General features: G+C 43.5%; 1 protein-coding gene across 1 annotated transcript in view; it reads left to right on the top strand.

Moving 5' to 3' along the window:
- Positions 1-18,026, top strand: part of TMC2 (transmembrane channel like 2) — a gene marked incomplete at both ends in the record, with an annotated part of 88,029 nt that extends 70,003 nt beyond the window's left edge. The window contains 4 exons of the mRNA XM_082670718.1: positions 8,632-8,757; positions 12,099-12,177; positions 13,007-13,118; positions 17,812-18,026. Coding sequence (XP_082526844.1) covers positions 8,632-8,757; positions 12,099-12,177; positions 13,007-13,118; positions 17,812-18,026 — 532 coding nt within the window. The remainder of the gene's footprint in view (positions 1-8,631; positions 8,758-12,098; positions 12,178-13,006; positions 13,119-17,811) is intronic.
- Between the last annotated feature and the right edge of the window lie 5,233 nt (positions 18,027-23,259).

The following is a 23,259-nucleotide window of genomic DNA, read 5'->3' as shown; positions in this document are numbered from 1 at the left end:
GAGCTTTGGGAAAATCATTAATGCTGTTCAACAGAGCTTTCTGCAGGATGGAGGTGTTCTATGTCTGTGCCATCCAATATGGTAGCCACCATGTGGCTGTTGAGCACTTGAAATGAGGACCGAGAAATTGAATTTCTAATTTTATTTCATTTAAATTAATTTTAATTTAAATAACCACCAGTGGCTAATGGCTACCATATTGGACAGCACAGCTCTAACCTTTTAACATATGGATAACCTACTGCCCTGGATTGCCTTGCCGTGGGATGAGTAACAGGGGGCATTCTGAAAATGAAATGACCATACATTTACAAGTCCCATTCAAACGTGAAGCCGCTACTGAGACTCTTGACAGGGTCCTCATGCTCTACAGAGCACTGTAGGCTCAAGGTATAAGCCAGACTAGTTTCAGAGACTGGACATTGTATATAAAGAGATAAACAATTATGTAAGGAGGTAGATGGAGAATGTGCATCTACTGCTCAATTTCCAAATGCGACACCCTCTGAAAACAAAGCCCTTTCTTTTCTGCATAAAAAGGGATTCTGTGGTTCAAGAGTTTGGGACATGCTGCCCCTTTTATCTGCCACCTCCTCGCTTAGAAATGCACAATGCACACTCCTTTATTCAAGGCTCTGAAGAAACGTGCAGTGAGAGACCGTGTGCAAGCCGGTGCTTCCGTCCCTGCTGACCACAGACCCTTGCTCCATGGAACACCATCTAGGGCAGGGAGGAGGGTGAGGCTAGTAAGGTGCCCACCTTGCACTTGCACAACCCCGAGGGCAGTACCTCCTTAAACTGTGCACCCCAGGGCCTCACCGCCTCATTCCAGTCCCAACCCTGCCTACTAATGTGGATCAACACGCTTTGGGAAATGCTGAACTGACACTTCTCAGTTTATAACGGACTGACCTTGATAAAGCCCTGTGCCTGGTGCCCTACAGCAAGGGCTGTGGGAGCTCAGAGGAGTCGTTAGCAGGAGAGCTCACAGCAGAGTGTGATGGGGCTGAGCGGGGGTCCAGATAGAAGGAAAGGGGGGCTGGATCCAGAGTGGAGGACCATGCTGAGTGGCAGGAGGCCTGGGCACCAGGCTGAGGGACAACCACATGGCAGAAGTGGCAGAAGCTTCTTTAGGCTTCTTCCTGAGCAATGTTTGGAGGGCTGGGCTCTGGGTGCAAAGGTTCAGCCGGTGCCCCTTTGCCCAGACCACCCACCTGTTCCAGGCAGGAGGCCAGTGAGTAGGCCCGTGTTGTGTCTGGCCCTCGCCACCTGCCCCACTCTTGCTTCATCTGCTCCCTGAGGCCCTGACAGCTGACACCCAGATAGCAGAGGAAGGGACCCACGAGTGGAGCCCAGGAGGACACGTGGCTGCCACCTCCTTCCTGTCACTCTTCTGATCAAAACCCACCAACAGGGCTTCCCTGGTGGCGCAGTGGTTGAGAGTCCGCCTGCCGATGCAGGGGACACGGGTTTATGTCCTGGTCCAGGAAGATCCCACATGCCGCGGAGCGACTGGGCCCGTGAGCCATGGCCACTGAGCCTGCGTGTCTGGAGCCTGTGCTCCGCAACGGGAGAGGCCACAACAGTGAGAGGCCCGCGTACAGAAAAACAAAACAAAAAAAACACCAACAGCGAGAACATTCATCCCTCAAGCATTTTCACAGCTGTCCTCTCACTTGCTTCTGAATTTTACTCAATGGTCACCTTTTCAGGCCTTCCCTGGAGACCCTAACTGAAGTCACACACACACACACACACACACACACACACAGACACACACACACACACACACACGCACATCTTGTCATTACTTCTGTTTATCACATCTCTTTACCAACATCTGGCATGCCATTCTTTTTGTTTTTTCATCTCGTTTGCTGTCCGTCTCCCCCCCACCAGACCATAAGCTCCATGCGGGTGTGATTTTTTTTTTCTTCCTTTCTCCTTGCTTTACACCCAGTGTCTAGGAGAAAATTTATGGTCAGTGCTTGAACCAGACCCTTTACCTGGGAGAAATTCACTTTTAGGGTTGGGACCAGATCCAGGCAGGCAAGATAAATGAGTGAGATGGGCAGCATTGTAGAGTGTATAGTTAAAAGTAAGGGTTGGTAAACTACATCCCATGGACCGAATCCAGACCACCTGTTTTTGTAAATAAAGTTTTATTAGGACACAACCTCACTCATTTGCTTACAAATAATCTATGGCTGCTCTCTAACTACACCAGTAGAATTTGAGTAGTTCCAACAGAGGCCATCTGGCTCACAAAGCCTAAAATCTTTTTTGGAGAAAAATTGCCCCCACTCCTGATTTAGAGCATAGACTCTAGAGCTGGCTCTGTCGTTTGCCAGCTGGGTCATCTTGAGCAAGTTACACAGCAGATTCATTGCCTCTGAGATGGAAAATTTCACAAGCTTTGTTAATTTGTTCAGCTATGCCTTCTTCTCCTCTGTATATAGTTTGGCCATTATCAGTTGTAGCACATCACAGCAGATTCCACTTTATTTCAGTTGTTGCTGTGAGGGTTTAGTGTGCTGTTATCTGTAAAGTACTTGGAGGAGTGTGCTAATCCATAGTAGGGCATATATACGAATTTGTTAAGCTTGAGTCCTGCCTGAATTCGGGGTAGCTGGTACTCATAACAATGCTATGAGGTGGGAAGCATTATCTACACCAGGGATCAGCTAACTTTTTTCTTTTAGAACCTGATAGTACATATTTTAGGCTTTGAGGATCAAGAGACAAAATCAAGACTATTATGTAGGTACTTATATAACAGGAGAGAAACAAATGCCCACAAAGTTTTTACTGGCAAAATTCAAAATATGATCATAATAATAGAGTATAATTTTTTGTAATACAGGACTACCAATGAGAAGAATGGAATTCTTTTGAGGGGAAGGAGGTGATATTTCACATAATAGAGGTTCAGAGTTACTATTCTGTATCATCAAAAATCAGTTGTCCTAAAAAAAAAAAAAAAAATCAGTTGTCCTGCCCAGATAGCCATCTTTGCTGCCAGATAAATTTTTGTGCCAGACATGGCAACACATCTACCACCATAGAAAAAAAATTTGCCATAAAGCTTTATTACTGCCAAGCCATCGGACTGCTGTGCAGTAGGGCAAGTCAGGATATTCAGTTTCTATTTCTGATAAAAATTCACAGATATGAAAATGATTAAGTCATGAGAGCAAATGAAGTTTACCATTGACACTATTGACTCAATTGTACATGATTCAAATATTTTCTACAAATTACTGATGAATAAGAAAATGAATAACCATAGTGTGCACACACTGAAATTTTCACAAGCTTTGTTAATTTGTTCAACTATGCCTTCTTCTCCTCTGTATATAGTTTGACCATTATCAGTTGTAGCACATCATAGCAGCTTCCACTTCATTTCAGTTGTACTGAATTCCGTTCCATTCAGTTGTACTAAATTACTGTTTTCTCAATTTCTTTGAGAAAATTTCACCCATATATGTCCTGCACAGAATATTCATAGGAGTTAATTCTTCAGTCACTTCAGACTTGGCATTAACTCCTCAAATAACAACTAAGCAGTATCAGAAACATCTATTGACTCATTAAGAGCCAAAGAAAACCACCTGAGATCACTTGCCTTGTGTTTGAATGTCCTCAACTCTTCAAGCAACTGCTCTTGCTGGAAAATCTCAAAGTCTTAAGTATATTTTCTCTGAATACATTCCTTCAGCTCCTACAATTTAATTACTTCATCACTGGTAAATGAGGACCATGATTTTGGAAACTAGAGGAAAGGGTATCCTTGTTATATAGAGACAGAAAGCTTAGATAAACTATGTCCTTCAGTTGTATGGAAAGCTGAATTTGTAAATGATAAACTTCTATATTTAGCTGAGGATATTTCTTTTTTTTTCTTTTCTTTTCTTTTTTTTTTTGGTTGCACTGCGTGGCATGTGGGATCTTAATTCCCCGACCAGGGGTCAAACCCACGCCCCCTACAGTGGAAGCACAGAGTCTTAACCACTAGACCGCCAGGGAAGTCCACAGCTGAGGATATTTCTTTTTTTTGAAGATCAATCTTAGTAAAAACTTTTTTCTCTGTTTTTTTTTAGTTGAAGTATAGTTGATTTACAGTGTTTTGCTAATTTCTGCTGTACAGCAAAGTGATTTAGTTATGCACATATATACATTTTTTAATATTCTTTTCCATTATGGTTTTTTTCCAGGAGATTGGATATATTTCCCTGTGCTATACAGTAGGACCTTGTTGTTTATCCATCCCATATATAATAGTTTGCATCTACTAATCCCAAACTCCCAGTCCATCCCTCCCCCTCCCTCTCTCCCCCTTGGCAACCACAAGTCTGTTCTCTATATCTGTGAGTCTGTTTCTGTTTTGTAGATAAATTCATTTGTGCCATATTTTAGATTCCACATATAAGTGATATCATATGATATTTATCTTTCTCTTTCTGACTTACTTCACTTAATATGATAATCTCTGGTTGTATCCATGTTGCTGCAAATGTCATTGTTTTGTTCTTTTTAATGGATGAGGAATATTCCATTGTATATATGTACCACATCTTCTTTATCCATTCATCTGTCGATGGACCTTTAGGTTGTTTCCATGTCTTGGCTATTGTGAATAGTGCTTCTATGAACATATGGGTGCATGTATCTTTTTGAATTATAGTTTTGTCCAGGTATATGCCCAGGAGTGGGATTGCTGGATCATATGGTAGTTCTATTTTTAGTTTTTTAAGGTTCTCCGTAGTGGCTGTATCAATTTACATTCCCACCAACAGTGTAAGAGGTTCCCTTTTCTCCACACTCTCTCCAGCATTTGTTATTTGTAGACTTTTTAATGATGGCCATTCTGACCAGTGTTAGGTGGTACCTCACTGTAGTTTTGATTTGCATTTCTCTAATAATTGGTGATATTGAGCATCTTTTCATGTGCCTATTGGCCATTTGTATGTCTTTGGAGAAATGTCTGTTAAGATTTTCTGCCCATTTTTCAGTTGGGTTGTTTGTTTTGTTGTTGTTGAGTTATATGATCTGTTTGTATATTTTGGAGATTATAGCTGAGGATATTTCTAAGTAAAGTGTTGAAGGTGCAGCCTAGTTTCTTCTTGCTGTTTATACTAAAAATGTGAGAAGAAAGAGATAAATTGAGGAAAGAACTGATAAGCAAAAAGGAACCAGGACTTGATGATTTGGGAAATTCTCAGTCTGTGCAGTTTGCAGAAGACTCTAAAAACAGGTTCACTGTTAGGAAAGCATGCTCTAAGGAGAAAGCCAAGGAGGAGGCTGGACAACATTTTGCTAGTGCTTCTGAAGGATCTGAATATTCATTCACACAGATGATTCTTTTAAGCATGTAACTCGGATCCTCTCAACCATCTCAGCAGAAGCCAGAAATAGAAATGGAATTATCCAGGAAAGATCTGTGTAGGACCCTCTTGTGTAATGGACTGAATTCCCACAACATACATGGAAGCCCCACCAGGTATTTGAGATTGTTGTATGAGCAGTATCAGAGCTTGGACTGAAAGGGGCAGAGAAGAGACAAAATGAAGGAAAGCTGTTGGACTCCAAATATTCTATAGTCAGTAAACAGGCTGATCAAATCTACTCAGCTGAAACCTGTGCTACTCTTCAAGAAAAAGGAAGGATGACTCCGAGGCCAGAGTCTTGGGCCTGGAGGGCAGAGCTGCAGGCAGGCACAGAGGGTTGAGCCGAGAGAAAATCATTCTCAGGCCTTTGAAATCTAATGGAATTTGGCTGACTGGACTTCAAAATTGCTGGGAACTGGTGATTCCTTTCTTCCTTCCATTTTCTTCCTTTTGGAATTGGAATATCTATAACTGTTATCCTATGGCTGACCCACCATTGTATTTTGGGAGTAAATAACTTGCTTTCTAGTTTCACAGCTCCACAGATAGAGAGAAATTTTGCCCCAAAATGGATCATACCCCAAGTCTCACCTACACCTGATTTAGATGAGATTTGGGACTTTTGAGTCCATGATATTTAGATGAGATTTTTGGACTCTGAGTTGATGCTGTAATAGGTTGAGACTTTGGGGCATGTAGGGATGGTGGTGAATATATTTTGCAGGTGGAATGAGTGTGAATGTTTGGAGGCCAGAGAGCAGACTGGTGGGCTGAATAATGGCTCCCAAAGATATCCAGGTCCTAATCCCTGGAACCTGTGGATGTTACCTTATACATCAAAATGGTCTTTGCTTATCTGATTAAGGATGTTGAGATGGGGAGATTATCTGAATTACCCAGATGGGCCCTAAATCACGTGTCCTTATTAGAGGGAGGCAAAGAGATATTTGACTATAGAAGAGCAGTAAGTGATGTGACCTTGAAAGCAGAAAGAGATTTGAAGATTCTATGCTGCTAGCTTTGAAGATAGAGGAAGGGACCCTGAGCCAAGGAATGCAGAGAATGAAGCTCTAAAAGTTGAGAAAAAGAAACAGATTCTTCCCTAGAGCCTCCCTCTGAAAGGAGAGCAGCCCTGCTGACACCTTGGTTTCAGTCCAGTGAAACCATTTCAGACCTTTTGGCCTCCAGAACTGTAAGAAAATAATTTGTATTGTTTTAAGCCTCCAGTGTGGTAATTGGTTACACAGTAGTCACTGAAAACTAATGCATCATCTAATACGTCATAATTCAATGACAAAATAATCCACATTCTATTGTGATTTAAGCATCACATTTGAAGTCCACTTTTCCTGTTTTTACAAAATGGTTATGTAGCAGTAATTAAAAAAATAATAGGGATTTCCTGGTGGTCCAGTGGTTAGGACTCTGCACTTTCACTGGCGAGGGTGCGGGTTCAATTCCTGGTCAAGGAACTAAGATCCCGCAAGCTACAGGGCACAGCCAAATAATACTACTAATGATAAATTAAATGTTATGATGTGGCGATATGCAAGGCACTTGAAATGCTGTCATGTTATAACTACATCATTGCAATTTGTAGTGTGCTGTGCAGCAGTACTAAGCATTGAGATGGCCACAGATGTTTGCTAACACAACTACTCATCTCTGCTATTATAGCACAAAAACAACCAGAGACTATACATAAATAAATGAGCGTGGCTGTGTTCCAATAAAACATTTACAGACACTGAAGTTTGAATTCATACTTCAATTTCTATGTGTCACAAAATATTCTTCTTTTGATATTTTTCCAGTTATTTAAAAATGTAAAAGCCATTCTTAGCCCACAGGCCTTATAAAAACAGGTAGCAAGCCAAATTTGGTCCATGGGCCATTGTTTGCTAACCCCTGATTGACACATAAGAGAAAAATGAAGCTTCTAGATGCAACATTTTGGAGGGCACTTATAATTTGACAGCCCCATACTCAATGTTTTATATGAATTCATGTCTATGTCCTCTAAACAATCTGAGACAAATGCTGTTATTATATTTATAATACCATATTGTATATACTATTTTATTATTGTACTATATTATACGGACGAGGAAACCAGGGCAGAGAAATTTTCAGTATCTTGCCCAAAGATATCAAACCTCTGCAGCACTAACCAATAGAACTTTCTATATGAGGGAGAAAAATCCACATCTGCTCCTCAAATATAGTAGCTATTAGTCACATGACTCCTTGAAATGTGTGACTAAGAAACTGAATTTTTAATTTAATTTAATTTAATTTTAATAACCACATTGAAAAGTACAGCTCAGGCTTCCCTGGTGGCGCAGTGGTTGAGAGTCCGCCTGCCGATGCAGGGGACACAGGTTCATGCCCCGGTCCGGGAAGGTCCCACATGCCGCAGAGCGGCTGGGCCCTTGAGCCATGGCCACTGAGCCTGCGTGTCCGGAGCCTGTGCTCCTCGAAAAGAGAAGTACAGCTCTAGTGGGGAGAGTGAGGGTATGAATACAGGCAGAAAGTGAGTAAGTAAATTGTCCATGGTGTCCCACAGCTAATAAATGGAGGAGAGAGGATTTAAACCAGGAATTTCAAACCATAAATTCCTGTTCTTGGCACCAAAGCTACCAACCAAAAGCCAGGAGCAGACAGTAATCTCTGGGCAGGTATTTGTAGAAGGCAGTCTGCATAATGGTTCTTAGGTATTTGAAGAAAATCAAAATTACTGTTGTGAACAGTCCAAGAGCCTGCCCTAGGCAATACTAGAATTCTCATCTGAAGACTAATTGTAGGTATTTTTGAGCCACCATGAGGCTGTCCATCACATCAGTATCTGGAGAGCTGCCTCCAGGCCCAGGGACCCAGAGGAAGCTCCATGTTGGTCTCATAGCTACATCACAGGCCATTTTCTCCCATGAGAGTATAGGAGAAAACCCATTTTCATCTTGCCGAGGAAGGTACCAGGCACAGGAGACCGAGGTAGTTTGAGAGGTTGTGAGGCCCCGAGGACTTGAAGCTGGGGAGCCAGGGTGCTGAGGCATGTCTAAGCCCTCGCCTACAGGGCAGCCCCACGTGGGGGCTTTTTCCACTGCAGTCCCTGTGGAGAAGAGCTCTGTTCTTCCAGGAGAGTAGTCGTGAGTGGCGGCCTGGACCCTCCAGGGTATGGACACAGTTGTTTATGCCGTATGAACTTCACAGCACGCTATAATGTATTCTCTCCTCTTTCCAGTGGGAAAAACAGAATGTATGACGTCATCCAAGAGACGGTCGAAAACGATTTCCCAACCTTCCTGGGCAAGATTTTTGCTTTCCTCGCCAATCCAGGCCTGATCATTCCAGCCATCCTGCTGATGTTGTAAGTTAGCCAGGGGCCGTGGCTCTGCCTCGTGGAAACCTCCCCGAGACTTCCTTGGCAGGTCCTTCTTTCTTGCCCTCTCAATCTGGATTTCCCAGAAGCAGATCCTCAGACAAAGACTTAAACGCAATCTAAATCGCAATTGGAGGGAGCAGTGTGTGTAGGGAAGTAAGACAGAGAAGGGACAGGAAGGTGCATTCTTACTACTGGGGTGACTTTAATCCTGCTGGGAGTTCTGGGAAAGTGTGCCTCTGAGTTATCCCGCTCAAGGGTGAGGGATCCGGGGCATCCGTAGACCAGTTTCCATCCATCACTGGTTGAGTGTTGCTGGGAGATGTGGAAGGGAAGAGGCGTTGGTTAATTGCCCGGCAGTTTGGGCCAGCTGCCTTCATGGACAGAATGGTTTCCGAGTGTGGGGCGGGGCTACACTGGCAGCTGTAAGTCTTTCAGTGAGCACACTGAAGATAGGGCCCAAAGCATAAGGTGAGTACTGGCATTGTCTGCAGCACCCTCCAAAACATCCACTGGAAATATCAAAGACCCCTTCCCCAAGAAAGCTGAGGCCTGATGCAGCCTGTCCCTGGCTGGGCCCGCAGGACTTCTCTACAGAGCACCCCGTGCACTAGAGTGTTCGGTGCATTTGTCACCATCCCTCTCACAGACTGAAGATGTGGGTGGGCTTGGCGATATCTGTATCCCCAACACCAGCCCCATGCCTGGGGCGTAGGAGGCAAACAATGAACGCTCAAGGAAGGAGCAGGGCAGGAAATTGTGAAATATTCCTAACGTACAGAAACATACAGACAAGCATGTACAAGATCACAAGATTAAACAGATGTTAACATTTAGCAATATTTGCTTCAGATCAGTCTCTCTTTTTAAAAGAAAGAAATGTTACACTTCAAGCCCCACCCAGTCTTTCTCTCTCCCTCCCTCTCCAAAGGTGACCACTATTTGGATTAGTTTTCATCATTTCCAATCTGGACCATTTAATCACGTGTACGTACTATTGCTTTCTGAGTTCAAAAATTTTTCATGACTCGTTCAGACTACACAGCTTTCCTCACTCACGTTATGTTTGGGGGACTTTTTCATGTGGATACACGAGCACACATTTTCATGGCTCTGTTGTATTCCACTGTGTCACAAAAATAATCAATAAACAATCTGTAATAGGAATAGAAAAGAGTTTTATTTGAGCCAAACTGAGGACTATAGCTCAGAAGACAGCTTCTTAGATAACTCTGAGAAGTTGCTCCAGAGAAGCATGGTTTTCAGCACAATTTTATATCTTGACAGAACAAAGAACATTAAACAAATCAGGAATACATTCTTTCAAGGTTTCAAAAAAGAAAACAGATCAGCACACACACAGCGAGTCAGCATGGCCTTGGCATCTGGGAAGCGAATCTTATCATCAAAGGAGGACCAGCATTGGAATCCTAGGAAAGGAGACATTTAATCTTTATTTTTCACATGGACATTCTTTACTTCTGGTCAATGTGCCCTTTTCTTTCATAATTAAAATAGATATAGGAGGTCCCTGGTGGCCTAGTGGTTAGGATTCTGGGCTTTTACTGTCGTGTCTCGGGTTCAATCCCTGGTCAGGGAACTGAGATCCCGCAAATCGTGAGGTCACCAAAAAAAAAAAAAAAAAAAAAAGCAGATGTACAACGTATGCTTGATAGGTCACAAGCAGGCTGCTTTAGTTAGCATAAAATTCAAGTTAGCTCATGTATAAACCAGAATGACTTCCCCATGCCTCAATATGTGAAAATTTCTTTTATCAGTTGTGTGATTAAACCACAGTTTAACCATTTCTCTGCATAGAGATAGGTTGTTTCCACTTTTTGGCTATCTCCTTATATGTCTCCTTGCGCGCATATTACAGTTTTCTCTAAGATAGACTTCTAGAAGTGGTATTGCTGGGTCATAGGTATGCGTTTCTTCAGTCTTTGAAGATAGTGCTGAATTGCTCTCCAAAATAGGTGTATTTCCTTACATCCTTGACTTCAGACATCCTCTGCTTCTAGTCCCGGCATGAAGGAGGGCTGACATGGTAGTGACAACCACCTGAGGAAATTCTGGAACCCAGACACCAAACCTGACCTTACGGGGTGGCACAGGGAAATGCTAAGCTTGGAAACAGCCTCAGGAGGAACACAGCCACCCAGGAGTATTTTATCTTCTCTGATCTCTGGTTCCTCCCTAACAAATGTGCTGTGAATTAGGAGAGAGGGCAAGGCCTCATGGGCGCCTTGCCAACAGATGGTGGTCCCTTGCTTGTCCTCCTTCTGGCCTCTTGTCGCCCACGGTCCTCTGAGTCTTTGCTTCAGGAAGCTCACGGGACAGCCTCTGACCCATACTCTACCAAAGGCTGCGTGGTTCCTCCCTTCTGCCTGTAAGAGAGCTCGAGGATTCTGCTGAAGTGACTCCACCTCAGGATCCACCCTGAGGGCAAGGATCAGAAGACCCAAGAAAAGTGACAGATAAGGACAGGCTGTTGGAGCACCCAGTCCAGGAGGCATCCCGGGCTTTTGTGGCCCCTCCTTCTCAGGTGGTACATCCAGGACAAGCCCCAAATCCTAGATCCTGTGAAAGGGAAGCCCAGGCTATGGCCTCAAAGGACACCCAGCCACCCAGTCAGCCAGTGGGGGCTGGACTCTGAAAACCACAAGCCCAGGACAGACATTCCCATCAGGGCACCCTGGGTAGAGGGCCTTTGGGGTCTGTGCAGTTGTGTTTCTAGGCAAGCTTGGAGCAGGTCACTTAGCACCTCTCTCTCCTCTCTCCGCACTTGAAGGCTTTGGCATCAAATGTGGTCTCCGACAAGTGCAAATAGATAGGGCGGCCTTGGGCAAGTGACTTAAACTCTCTGCATTCCAGGATGCTGACCTGTAAAGACAGGAGTCATCCTTTCTTCTTCACAGGGTTTCATCAAAACCAGTGAGACGTGGAGTGGGATGCACATGGCACAGAGCCTGACACAGGGCAGGTATCCAGGAAACACAAGCAGCTGTTTCTGCAGACAAGAAACCTGCCTCTCCCCTGCCTCTTCATGTTCCCCAGAAGAGGACTGATTCTTTTAGTTAACCTTTATTAAACACTCTGAGAACTAGAAATGTGTTCAATAACATAGAGAGAGAACAGGGATGTCCAAGACCTTGTCAATGATGTTAAGTGGAGAACTTAAGATGATGGTAAGACCTCCCTCCACCCTGCCCAGAGGCAAAGCCTGGTCACCTATTCCAGGAAGCCTGCTGTGATTCTTCGGGAAAGGTGTCCAGCTCTTGCCATTTTCCAAGATCACAGTACCCCCGGAGCATGCTTTTCTCTTGCAGCCTGGCCATTTACTACCTGAACTCAGTTTCCAAAAGCCTTTCCCGAGCTAATGCCCAGCTGAGAAAGAAAATCCAAGCGGTGAGTCTGTCGGGCATTTTCATTCAAAAAGATGTTATGTTTTTGGTTTTTGCTAATTTGCTCTTTGAGCCCAGTTGTATTCTTTAAATGGCTTTCCTCTAAACCAAACCCCAAATTATCTGCATGGTAGGAAGCAGCCTTGAGAGATTCAATGACATGCATTTATATTCTGAGGGTATTTGGGAATACATAACAGTAATGACTTAAATTTTGAGCGGTTGCTAAAGAACAGGAGAAACTCAATAGATTAAACCAATGTTCATACACAATAAAACCAGTACCCACAGTAATTCCTACCTATTAAAACTAAAACTAGAAATACTAAAGAAAACAGCATTGTCAGAACAACACAGTGCTTGTGCCCCATGACCTAAGGAGTCTCTTAAGTCCCCTCCACACTGGGGCAGCCTCTCTCAACATCTGCTGACACGCTGACTGCCTCTTCTGCTCTCCCAGCCCCCAACCCCACCTTCTTCACGCGGTAAAGGCTCTACACCAACCCTCCCTAAGCCCTGCCTTCCTTGCTTCCTCACCCCCTCTTCTGGAACTAGTCTCATCAGCCTCACTGCCAGTTCCCCACCCACACTTCCTCCTGCCCAGGTATAGAAAACCATTGAAATACAGGATTGGCAGAGGTTCTGTCCTCCCCTGGTCAGATGTTCCTTCAAATGCCATGCAAACCTGAGTCCCAGGTGCCCTCTCCAACCAGCGGTGAGGACAAGAACCGGCTATTTAAGGTGGCTGCCCTCTAGATCTCACCAGCCTGGGCTCCGAAACTCAAACACTCATTTCCCTGACCAGGATCAACCTTTCATTTTTTTTCCTGCAGCTACGTGAAGTTGAAAAGAGCCACAAATCTTTCAAAGGCAGAGCCACAGCCAGAGATTCAGAGGACACAGCTAAACGCAACTCCAAAAATGCCACCCAGCTCACCAAAGAAGGTAAATTCTATTTCATGATGATTACTTTTACAAGGCCACGTGGGAAAATGTAAAGAGCAAATGCTGTGAAATCAGATACATCTGGGATTGAAATCAGATTTCTGGCAATTATTAGCTGTATGAAGCTGGGCAAAATAAAACAAGAGTGAATCGCAGGCAACCTCGAGGGGCGGTACAAATGAGGTGGGATTATGCATGTGAAGTGCTACACAGACTTCCTGGCACAGAGAACCAATGAACGTGAGCTGGTAGGAGGAGGAGGAATGTCTGTAAAATGGGGAAATACCAGGGTTGTTTCCCTCATTTCTATCCCCCGAGTCTCTCACATTTTCTATGGTGGTGGTTCTTAGTCATTTCATCTTCATTTCTGAAGTGACTTTGTCTTCTTCACTCTCATTCCCGAGTCTGTCATTTCCCGTGTCATATCCTCTTAATATCTGGCTATTTAACCCAATGTAGGAGCATTGGGTTTGTGTCCCATCCAGATCCTTTAAGATGCTCTGAGGTTGGCTGACATGGATCACAGCTGCCAGGGATGGAGGAGGTATTTGTTTTGTGTGTTGTTTTAAGCATTTTCTTTAGGAGGAGAAATAAGGAGATTTGCATCTAGCAGCTGCTACTCCCACCAGAACCAGTTTGTATTCTCTTAGAGAAAAGAGCAGCACTGGAATAGCTAGGATAACAGGGTGAGAAAAAGCCACACACATTCCAAAAAAGGTGTCACAGAGCTTCAAAGGGGAATAATCACAGACCATCTCTACCTTGGGAGTGAGGAAAGGTCAAATTGAAAGAGACCATCTCTGATCTGATCTCATTTTCCAAGGATTGTCCCTGTGTCAAAATTAAAGTGTCAATATGCGGTAATTTTGACCTTCGATGTGGAAATTGAAAGAGATGCACAAGAAATGGCTGAGAGTTTAGGAGTTAGAATTTTTAGTGCAGAGATTACTTATCATTTATTTGATGCCTTTGTAACATATAGGCATCTCTAGGAAACAGAACCAAGAAGAATTTAAGCACATAGCAGTATTTCCCTGAAGATGAAAATCCTTAGTTCTCGAACTCCAATAGTGCAGAGAGTGACTGTAGAAGCAGATCCGGAGCAAAAAAGGGCACCTGTGTGTATCCCTAGCAAACACTTATTGATATTGGAATAGCAATAAGTATTAAAATAAGCCATAAACAAGTGGATGTTACAAAAAGAGGACAAGAGGTCTGTGTCAATGTAGAACCTATTCCTGGTAAGTCTCCAAAATATATGGAAGGCATTTCAAAACTACAGACATTCTTGTCAGCAAGATCAGCTGCAGTCCATCAATAGCTTGGAAGCCTCATTGAGAGATGGAATGCAGAAGAGTGAACGGCTGGCACTTATTGTGGAGCAGAAGAAAGTGTTTTGGGGGGGGCTTTTTTGGTTTTTTTAAATTATTATTTATTTATTTTGGCTGCGCTGGGTCTTCATTGTGGCATGCAGGATCTTTAGTTGCAGCATGCGGGCTTAGTTGCGGCATGTGGACTCTTAGTCGTGACATGTGGACTCTTTGTTGTGACATGCAGACTCTTAGTTGCGGCATGTGAACTCTTAATTGCAGCATGCATGCAGGATCTAGTTCCCAGACCAGGGGTTGAACACTGGCCCCCTGCGTTTGGAGAGTGGAGTCTTACCCACAGGACCACCAAGGAAGTCCCTGTAGAAGGTGTTTGAATTCACCTAATTTTTCCACACAGGGCAGGAAATGGAGTAAATGTGATACTATGTTGTCATATCACCAACAAAAACAAGACAAAAAAATGGAATGGACTTATTTGGACACCGATGGAAGGAAAAAATAGGTTTATAAAACATTTAACATGAGAAAGCAAGAAAGTTACATTGGTTTGACAGTGGTCCATTCATGTGCCCATGATCTTGGGTGGCCTCGGCCTGCAGCGGCTTTAAGCAAGGTTTTGGTTCCCGGCCACAGATTAAGGTAGGGTTGCAGCAGTGAGAGTGCAGAATCCTAGCCACTAGACGAATGGTCAGTGATAAGGCCCTGACCCTTCAGCTTTGCAGAAAAGAGTTCCCACAAAGAAGGAAAGTAGTGAAACAAAGTGTTTATTAGGAGGAAAAAGTACAGTACTTGTGGATAGACACACGGGTGGGCTCAGAGAGAGAGTCACGCCCTTGTGGTAATTTAAATCACTTATATGGGGCATTTCTTCTGGGTTTCCTTTGGCCTATCATTTTGATTTGCCTGGTTCTGAGTCTGTATTTGGTATATCTCACGGTCCTCCCCTGTGTGTGTGAGCATCTCTCAGCCAAGATGGATTCCAGCAAAGAGGCCTATGGGTGGCCTTGACATCACTCCCCTTTTGACCTCCAAGGAGCTTTCTAGTCAGGAAGGTCTCCTTGACTTCAAGAATGAGAAATATGTGGTCTTTTATCTCTTATCTGGGCAGGACCCAGCCTCCTGTCTTTATCATCTTGCTATTGATATTTTGGAGTTTCTGTCCACGGGAATGAACTCCAGCTGCTTACCCTTGGGGTTGGCCCCATCTATCTCCTACCTCACCTACAGTCCCACTGTTTCTGTCCACCTTACCCACTCCCTTCCCCTCCTTTCTCTACTGCTGCTGATCTAAAGTTTGCCCCTCTCCAAATTTGAATTTTTTATTACAGATCTAAAGCTCTTTCTTTCCATTTTATGCTGATTAAGTCAATATTACAGTATATGAAAGGGTTATGTGAACACATCAGTGGGACTAGGGTGTGGGGGAGAGCTGAGGAAGATGGTTAATCTTTCCCTGTAAAACTCCAGTAGCCTCTGTTGCTGTCCTCATTTACCTTCTCTTTCTTGAAGTTAGCACTAGAATGACACTGATGTAACAAACAGGCCAAAAACAGCTAATGGTTCAAACACAATAAAACTTTATTTCTCACTCCATAATGTCCAAATTGGGTGTTTCCACTTGATGACCACTTTCTTCCCAAGTGGTAATGTTAACGTAAGTTTGTGTGCCTGATGCCAAAATATTGGCTCTCTGTGCACTGATGCCAAAAGGAAATATGAAGACAGAGTTTTGGAGGAACGAGAAAGAGTACCTTTATTCTCTGCCAGGCAAAGAGGGAACACAGTGGGCTAGGGCCTCAAGAACTGTGCTCCCCTCCCTGGGGAATAGAGGTTTATATCCCAGTGGTAGGTGGTCAGGCTCAAAGTAATGAAGGTCTTGCATGTTTTTCTTTTCTTCTGCAAATTTACAGCCAAAGCTGGCCTCAGGCGGCTCAGCAACCAGGTCTGGTGTCTCTGAAGTTATCAAGACATTCTTTTTGAAATGCAGAATGCTACAGGCGAGTGTAGGGGGAGAAGAATGCCAGGTGCAGAGAACAATTCCTATGGAGTCAGAGAGTAATTAGCTTTGTTTAGCTTTGTGAAGGACAAGTCTAGCTACAAGTGTTTGTTAGTAGTAACCGCTAAAGAATAACCAAGATTGCTTAACTCTTTCAGGCCTGTTTATTGTTTCCCCAGCCTGTTCATTGTTTCCTTATTTTCCTTGTTTATCAGAAAAGAAAAGTCTCATTTCTATTTAAGTCTTATTTCTATTTTTGCTGCAACATGCCCAACACACAGTGAGGCCAAACAAACTGAAACGTCGGAGTTTGGAGCAGAGAAAGGTTTATTGCAGTGTCATGCAAGGAGACAGGTGGCTCATGCCCTAAAAGTCCCAAGCTCCCCAGAGGGTTTCGACAAAGCATTTTTAAAAGCCACGTGAGGGAAGGGGATCCTAGGGTGTGTGATCAGCTCATGCACAGTTCTCTGACTGGCTGATGGTGAGGAAACAGGGTGGTGCCACAGGGGTTAATGTTATCAGTCCTTAGGCTCCAGGAGGCCTGGGGCTATGTGCTCATGGTCATCAAGTAGTTAACCTCTTCCATTTGGTGGGGTGTTTTCACATCTATAAAACAACTCAGGAAATGTGCATCAAATACTGTTATCTAGGTACTTCAGAGAAGAGCTAAAGCAGAGGATATGGGGGAAAGCCTGTCCCAGGAAGGCCCCATGGGGTCCTGCTCCGTTACAGTGATGTGGGGAACACTGGCTCTGTCCATCCTGTGATTCTACCTGCATCAAGCGGGGACGGGGAGGAGCCTGGAGGTCACACATGGACATGGTGCCCATCAAAGCCGGGGCTTCAGCCACAGGCCATACCATCCACGATGTAAACTTAGTCTATCTCTATGTCCCTGGAACTGGATTTGGTGAAGAACAAGCCAGTAATTGCCCCCAACTCAGAGTTGAAGGAGGGAAACAAGTAAGAGAAAGAGCTGGAAATGGATCTGATTAGCAGGAGCACCATTCTGGGGTTGATCCAAACAGTTTCCATAACCCTATTATCATATTTGAGCCTGGTAGCCACCTGTGAGGCTGTTATTATTGCTCCAATTTTATTCTCAAGAAAACCAGGCTCACAGAGTGTAGCCTAAGGCCAGCATTCAAAATCTAGTTCTCCAGCCCGCTCCTCCTACACAGCTGTTTATGCCAAGACTAGGCCAAGGTGCACCTAGTTGCCTGAGGGTGATCCGACCATTCTCACATCACTAAATAGGACTGAAAGCTAATGACAGCACAGGGCAGCTCCAGAGAGCTCCAGTTCCACACCAGAAAACTGTAGGGAAATCTCCCACATCCTCATTCTTGTCTTGTTCATTTTGCAGGGACCGCACATCACCCTGCTAGCCCAAGCCAGACCCTGGACCAGAAGGCGCAGGGCTCTAGGGCCTCCAGTTCTGCTGGCAGGACTGTGTCGCCTGCCTCCCAGCACCCCCTGGCGTCAGACCAGACTCTGGCCAAGCCCAGCCTCAGGCTCGTCCTTGGAGGTCAGCCTCTGGAAGGAGTGCTCAGAGACCTCCCCACTGACAGCTGGGACTAATGGAGCAGGGTCCTGGGGCTGATCCTTGGACTCCCACCGGCTCATCTCACCCCCACAAATTGTTCTCTCTTCCTCTCTCTTCTCACACACATGCACATTCTCCCTCTTCTCAGTGAACTGTGGGAACCTTGATTACTCAGTCTCAAGCCCTTGTTTGCTACCAAAACAGGAGGACAATGGCTTTATCCACCTTTTAGAAGAGCTGAGCCTTCCCCTCACTAACTGCCCTTCCCTGTATCTTGGCTCAGGCAGCTCTAGACCTTGCACTCACAGCTGTTTCCCTCGGCTCCAGACTTGGGAAGAGGGGGCAGGACCATGACCACCATCATAGACTTTTTGCAAGGAGCCCATGTTGGGACAGGTTTCTGGCAGCCCCATCAACTGGGAGGAGGTTGCAGAGGGACCCACATTCCTGATCACCACCTCTATCCAAAGGAGGTGAGCCAGTGTAAACAAAAGGTTGAAGAAGCCAATGAAAATAAAAGTAAATGAACTGAAGTCCAGCCTTGGTGAGTGGGAAGATGGTGATTCCCCAGAAACTAGCCTGAGGGGAGCTGATGCCATCAAGCACCAAAAATGCACTGGAGCCTCCCTGGCAGCAAGGCAAGGAGAGAGAGCAGTGTGGTTCTCCTTATCTAATTGAAGGAAACAAAATATTTCTCAGGGCATAAAAATCTTTCTCATGCATGAAATTCTAAAAGGAATTTGATTGTTTATTGTAAAGGGACACGGAAGATGGTTTTGGGGGGAGTTTTGCAAAGGGTGCAGTGCAGAGCCTTGTCTCTGGCAATGCTGTGTGTCACATACTGGTTCTGTGCAGAAGTCTCATGGGGGCATCAGCCCTGGAGGCCAGACCGCTGAAGAGGCCTTGCCAGCAAGGCAAGTATCAGCAGGGTGCCAGTAACAACCCAGGACTTCCAATGGTTACCCTCAGGCTTCCAAGGTTAACCAATATCCCTACACACCCACCACAAACACAGACAAATTATCCTGTTCTGATGACGCACAACTTTATGTGAAGGAATGTATTTGTTATCTGTTGCTGCGTAACAAATTATCCCCAAAACTTAACAGCTTAAAACAATAAACATTTATTATCTCACACAGTTTCTGTGGGTCAAGAACTTGGGATTGGCTTCACTGGGCAGTTCTGGTTCTGCATATTGCAGTCAAGATCTGAGTCAGGGCTATGGTCATCAGAAGATTTGACAGGGCTAGAAGATATGTTTGCAAATGGCTCACTCACAGCTGCTGGCAGGAGCCTTCAGTTCTTTGCTGGCTATCCACAGACTTGATTACTCCCCACGTGGACCTCTTCATAGGGCTGCTTGGGTGTCCTCACAACACAGCAGCTGATTTCCCCCCAGAGCCAGTGATCCGAGAGAAAGCAAAGAGGAAGCCACAAGGCCTCTTATAACCTGTTCTAAGAAGTTACACTATCAATTCCACCAGTTTCTATTCATTAGAATGGAGTCACTAAGTCTAGCTTACACTCAAAGAGAAGGAAATTTGGCTTCATCTCTCGAAGAATTTTTGGACATATTTTAACAGGAGATCTCCTAATTCGAATAGTTACCAGATCTCTATCAAGAAAACGCTAAAGCTTTTTTGAAAGACATCCGTCAGAGGATTCATTAATGATGGCTCCTGCTACTGTCAAGCGCAACAGGAAACTAGGTGAGCTAGGGAGTTGGGTAGAGAAAGAAGGCAAGGGTAAGAGAGGAGGGATGTTCATGTGGTGTGGCTTTACAGCTGGGACATGTCGTTAGAAAACTGTCTAAATTGTGCTTTCATCTCTGCATTCTCAGGTTTGATCTTCCAGCTAATTCCATCTTAAAGCTTCGCTACTCAGCCTATCCAGGGGTCATCAAGCATGAAGACCACTCTTCCCTCCTTCCCTCTTTCCTTCCCTTCCTTCCTTCTTTCCTCTCTTTCTTTCTTTCCTCAGCTCACCTAAGAATGATTTGAACTAGAAAGTCCATTTAATAATTCATCCATAGGAATATAACTGGTATCTTACTGATATTACCTTAGTTTGTCTGTGAATTTGTCTTACTGGAGGGAAATGAAAGAGACACTGAATTTTTCTGTCAGACACTATTTCTACAGGCTGATCCTTTCATTTCTAATAATATACATGCTCAATGTCTATAAAGAGCTCCATTATACACAGAACCACATAAGTAGGAACACACTTTTGCTGAAGATCAAGGGGGACACCTGATCACCCCGTGACTCACACACTCACAGAAACTGGGAGTGATGAACCAGCCAGTAGGTACCTGGGCAGTGTACCAACAGCATCCACTACACTGGTGATCCTCAATTCAGATATGCTTTGTAGAGCCCTACCCAAAGCTGGGGCACCAAAGTTCCACATGCTGTATAAGAGACAATAAGGAATAAGCCTGCCAAACAAAAGGGACATTTGTCTCTCTTGACCTCAGCAGAAAGTGGTGGACAAAACGTCTCCTTTGAGAATTTATAACCACAAGGCAGCGCTCACACAGAGAATCAAAATCCCCATACCAGCTGCATGTTCAAAAAAAAAAAAACTCAAATGGAAAATTTAATTTAAAGTGATCTTAGGTTATTTACCATCACATCAAAAAGAATAAAATACTTAGGAATAAACCTACCTGAAGAGGCAAAAAACCTGTACTCCGAAAACTATAAGACGCTGATGAAAGAAATTAAAGACCATGCAAACAAATGGAAAGATATAGTGTTCTTGGATTGGAAGAATCAATATTGTTAAAAAGACCATACTACCCAAGGCAATCTACACATTCAGTGCAGTCCCTATCAAATTACCAGTGGCATTTTTCACAGAACTAGAACAAAACATTTTTTAATTTGTATGGAAAAAACTAAAGACCCTGAATAGCCAAAACAATCTTGAGAAAGAAGAACAGAACTGGAAAAATCATGTTCCCTGAATTCAGTCTATACTACAAAGCTACAATAATCAAAATAGTACGGTACTGGCACAAAAACAGACACATAGATCAATGGAACAGGATAGAAAGCCCAGAAATAAACTCACGCTCTTAAGGTCAACTAATCTATGATAAAGATGACAAGAATATACAATGGAGAGAAGACAGTCTCTTCAATAAGTGGTGCTGGGAAAACTGGACAGCTACATGTGAAAGAATGAAAGTAGAACACTTCCTAACACCATACACAAAAATAAACTCAAAATGGATTAAAGACCTAAATATAAGACCAGATACTATAAAACTCCTAGAGAAAAACATAGGCAGAACACTCTTCGACATAAATCACAGCAATAGTTTTTTTGGATTCATCTCCTAGAGTAATGTAAACAAAAGCAGAAATAAACAAATGGGACCAAATTAAACTTAAAAGCTTTTGCACAGCAGAGGAAGCCATAAACAAAATGAAAAAACAACCTATGGAATGGGAGAAAATATTTGCAAACAATGCAGCCAACAAGGGATTAATTTCCAAAATACACAAACGGTTCATACAGCTCAATATCAAAAAAACAACCAATCAAAAAAATGGGCAGCAGGGCTTCCCTGGTGGCGCAGTGGTTGAGAGTCCGCCTGCCCATGCAGGGGACACGGGTTCGTGCCCTGGTCCGGGAAGATCCCACATGCCGCAGAGCGGCTGGGCCCATGAGCCATGGCCGCTGAGCCTGCGCGTCCGGAGCCTGTGCTCCGCAATGGGAGAGGCCACAACAGTGAGAGGCCCACGTACCGCAAAAAAAAAAAAAATGGGCAGAAGACCTAAATAGACATTTTTCCAAAGAAGACATACAGATGACCAACAGGCACATGAAAAGATGCTAAACTTCACTAATTACTAGAGAAATGCAAATCAAAATTATGAGGTATCACCTCACACCTGTCAGAATGGCCATCATCAAAAAGTCTAAAAATAATAAATGCTGGAGAGGGTATGGAGAAAAGGGAACCCTCCTAAACTATTTGTGGGAATGTAAATTGGTGCAGCCACTATGGAGAATAGTATGGAGTTTCCTTAAAAAAACTGAAAATAGAGTTACCATATGATCCAGTAATCCCACTCCTGGGCATATATTTGGAAAAGACAAAAACTCTAATTCTAAAAGGTACATGCACCCCAATGTTCATAGCAGTACTATTTTCAGTCGCCAAGACATGGAAGCAACCTAAGTGTCCATCAACAGATAAATGGATAAAGAAGACATGGAATATATACATACACACACACACACACACACACACACACACACACACAATGGAATATTACTCAACCATAAAAAAGAATGAAATAATGCCATTTGCAGCAACATGGATGGACCTAGAGTTTATCACACTAAGACAGACAGAGAAAGGCAAGTATCATATGATATCACGTATGTGTGAAATCTTAAAAAAATGATACAAATCAACTTATTTACAAAACAAAAATAGATTCACAGACATAGAAAACAAACTTATGGTACCAAAGGGGAAGGGGGGGGATGAATTAGGAGTTTGCAATTAACAGATACACATTACTATATATAAAATAGATAAACAACAAGGATCTACTGTATAGCACAGGGAACTGTATTCAATATCTTCCTAGATATTTATTTACAAAACAGAAACAGACTCACAGACTTAGAGAACAAACTTATGGTTACCAGGGGAAAAGGGTGGGTGGGAGGGATAGTTAAGTTTGGGATTGACATGTACACAGTGCTATATTTAAAATGGATAACCAACAAGACCTACTGTATAGCACAAGGAACTCTGCTCAGTATTATGTAGCAACCTAAATGGGAAAAGAATTTGAAAAAGAATAGATACATGTATATACATAACTGAATCACTTTGCTGTACACCTGAAACTAACACAAAATTGTAAATCAACTACACTTCGATAAAATTTTAATTAAAAAAAAGAAAAATAATAAAGAACATTAGCTACTAAAAAAATAAAAATATAAAGTGATCTTAGGTTACTAGTGCCTCCAAGAAAAAGGGGGGGAGGGAGGAGCAAAGAAACAAAAACAGCACAAAAAATACAAAGCATATAAATATAAATAAATCAGAATATATCAGGAATCAAAATAAATGCAAATGGACTAAACCCTCCAGACAGCAGACAAAGATCATCAGATGGATATTTTTATATCTCATGTGCTGTTTCCAAGGGATACCTTTAAAACCTAAGGACAGGTGCATACGGACTTTATCCTTTTTGGTTCCTAGGGAACAAAAACTGAAATTCAATC

Source organism: Grampus griseus (genome assembly GCF_964374135.1).
Source record: "Grampus griseus genome assembly, chromosome: 14".
In the NCBI taxonomy this organism is placed as follows: Eukaryota; Metazoa; Chordata; class Mammalia; order Artiodactyla; family Delphinidae; genus Grampus; species Grampus griseus.
Note: the sequence above shows the minus strand (reverse complement) of the source record. Positions and strands in the feature narration are given on the sequence as shown.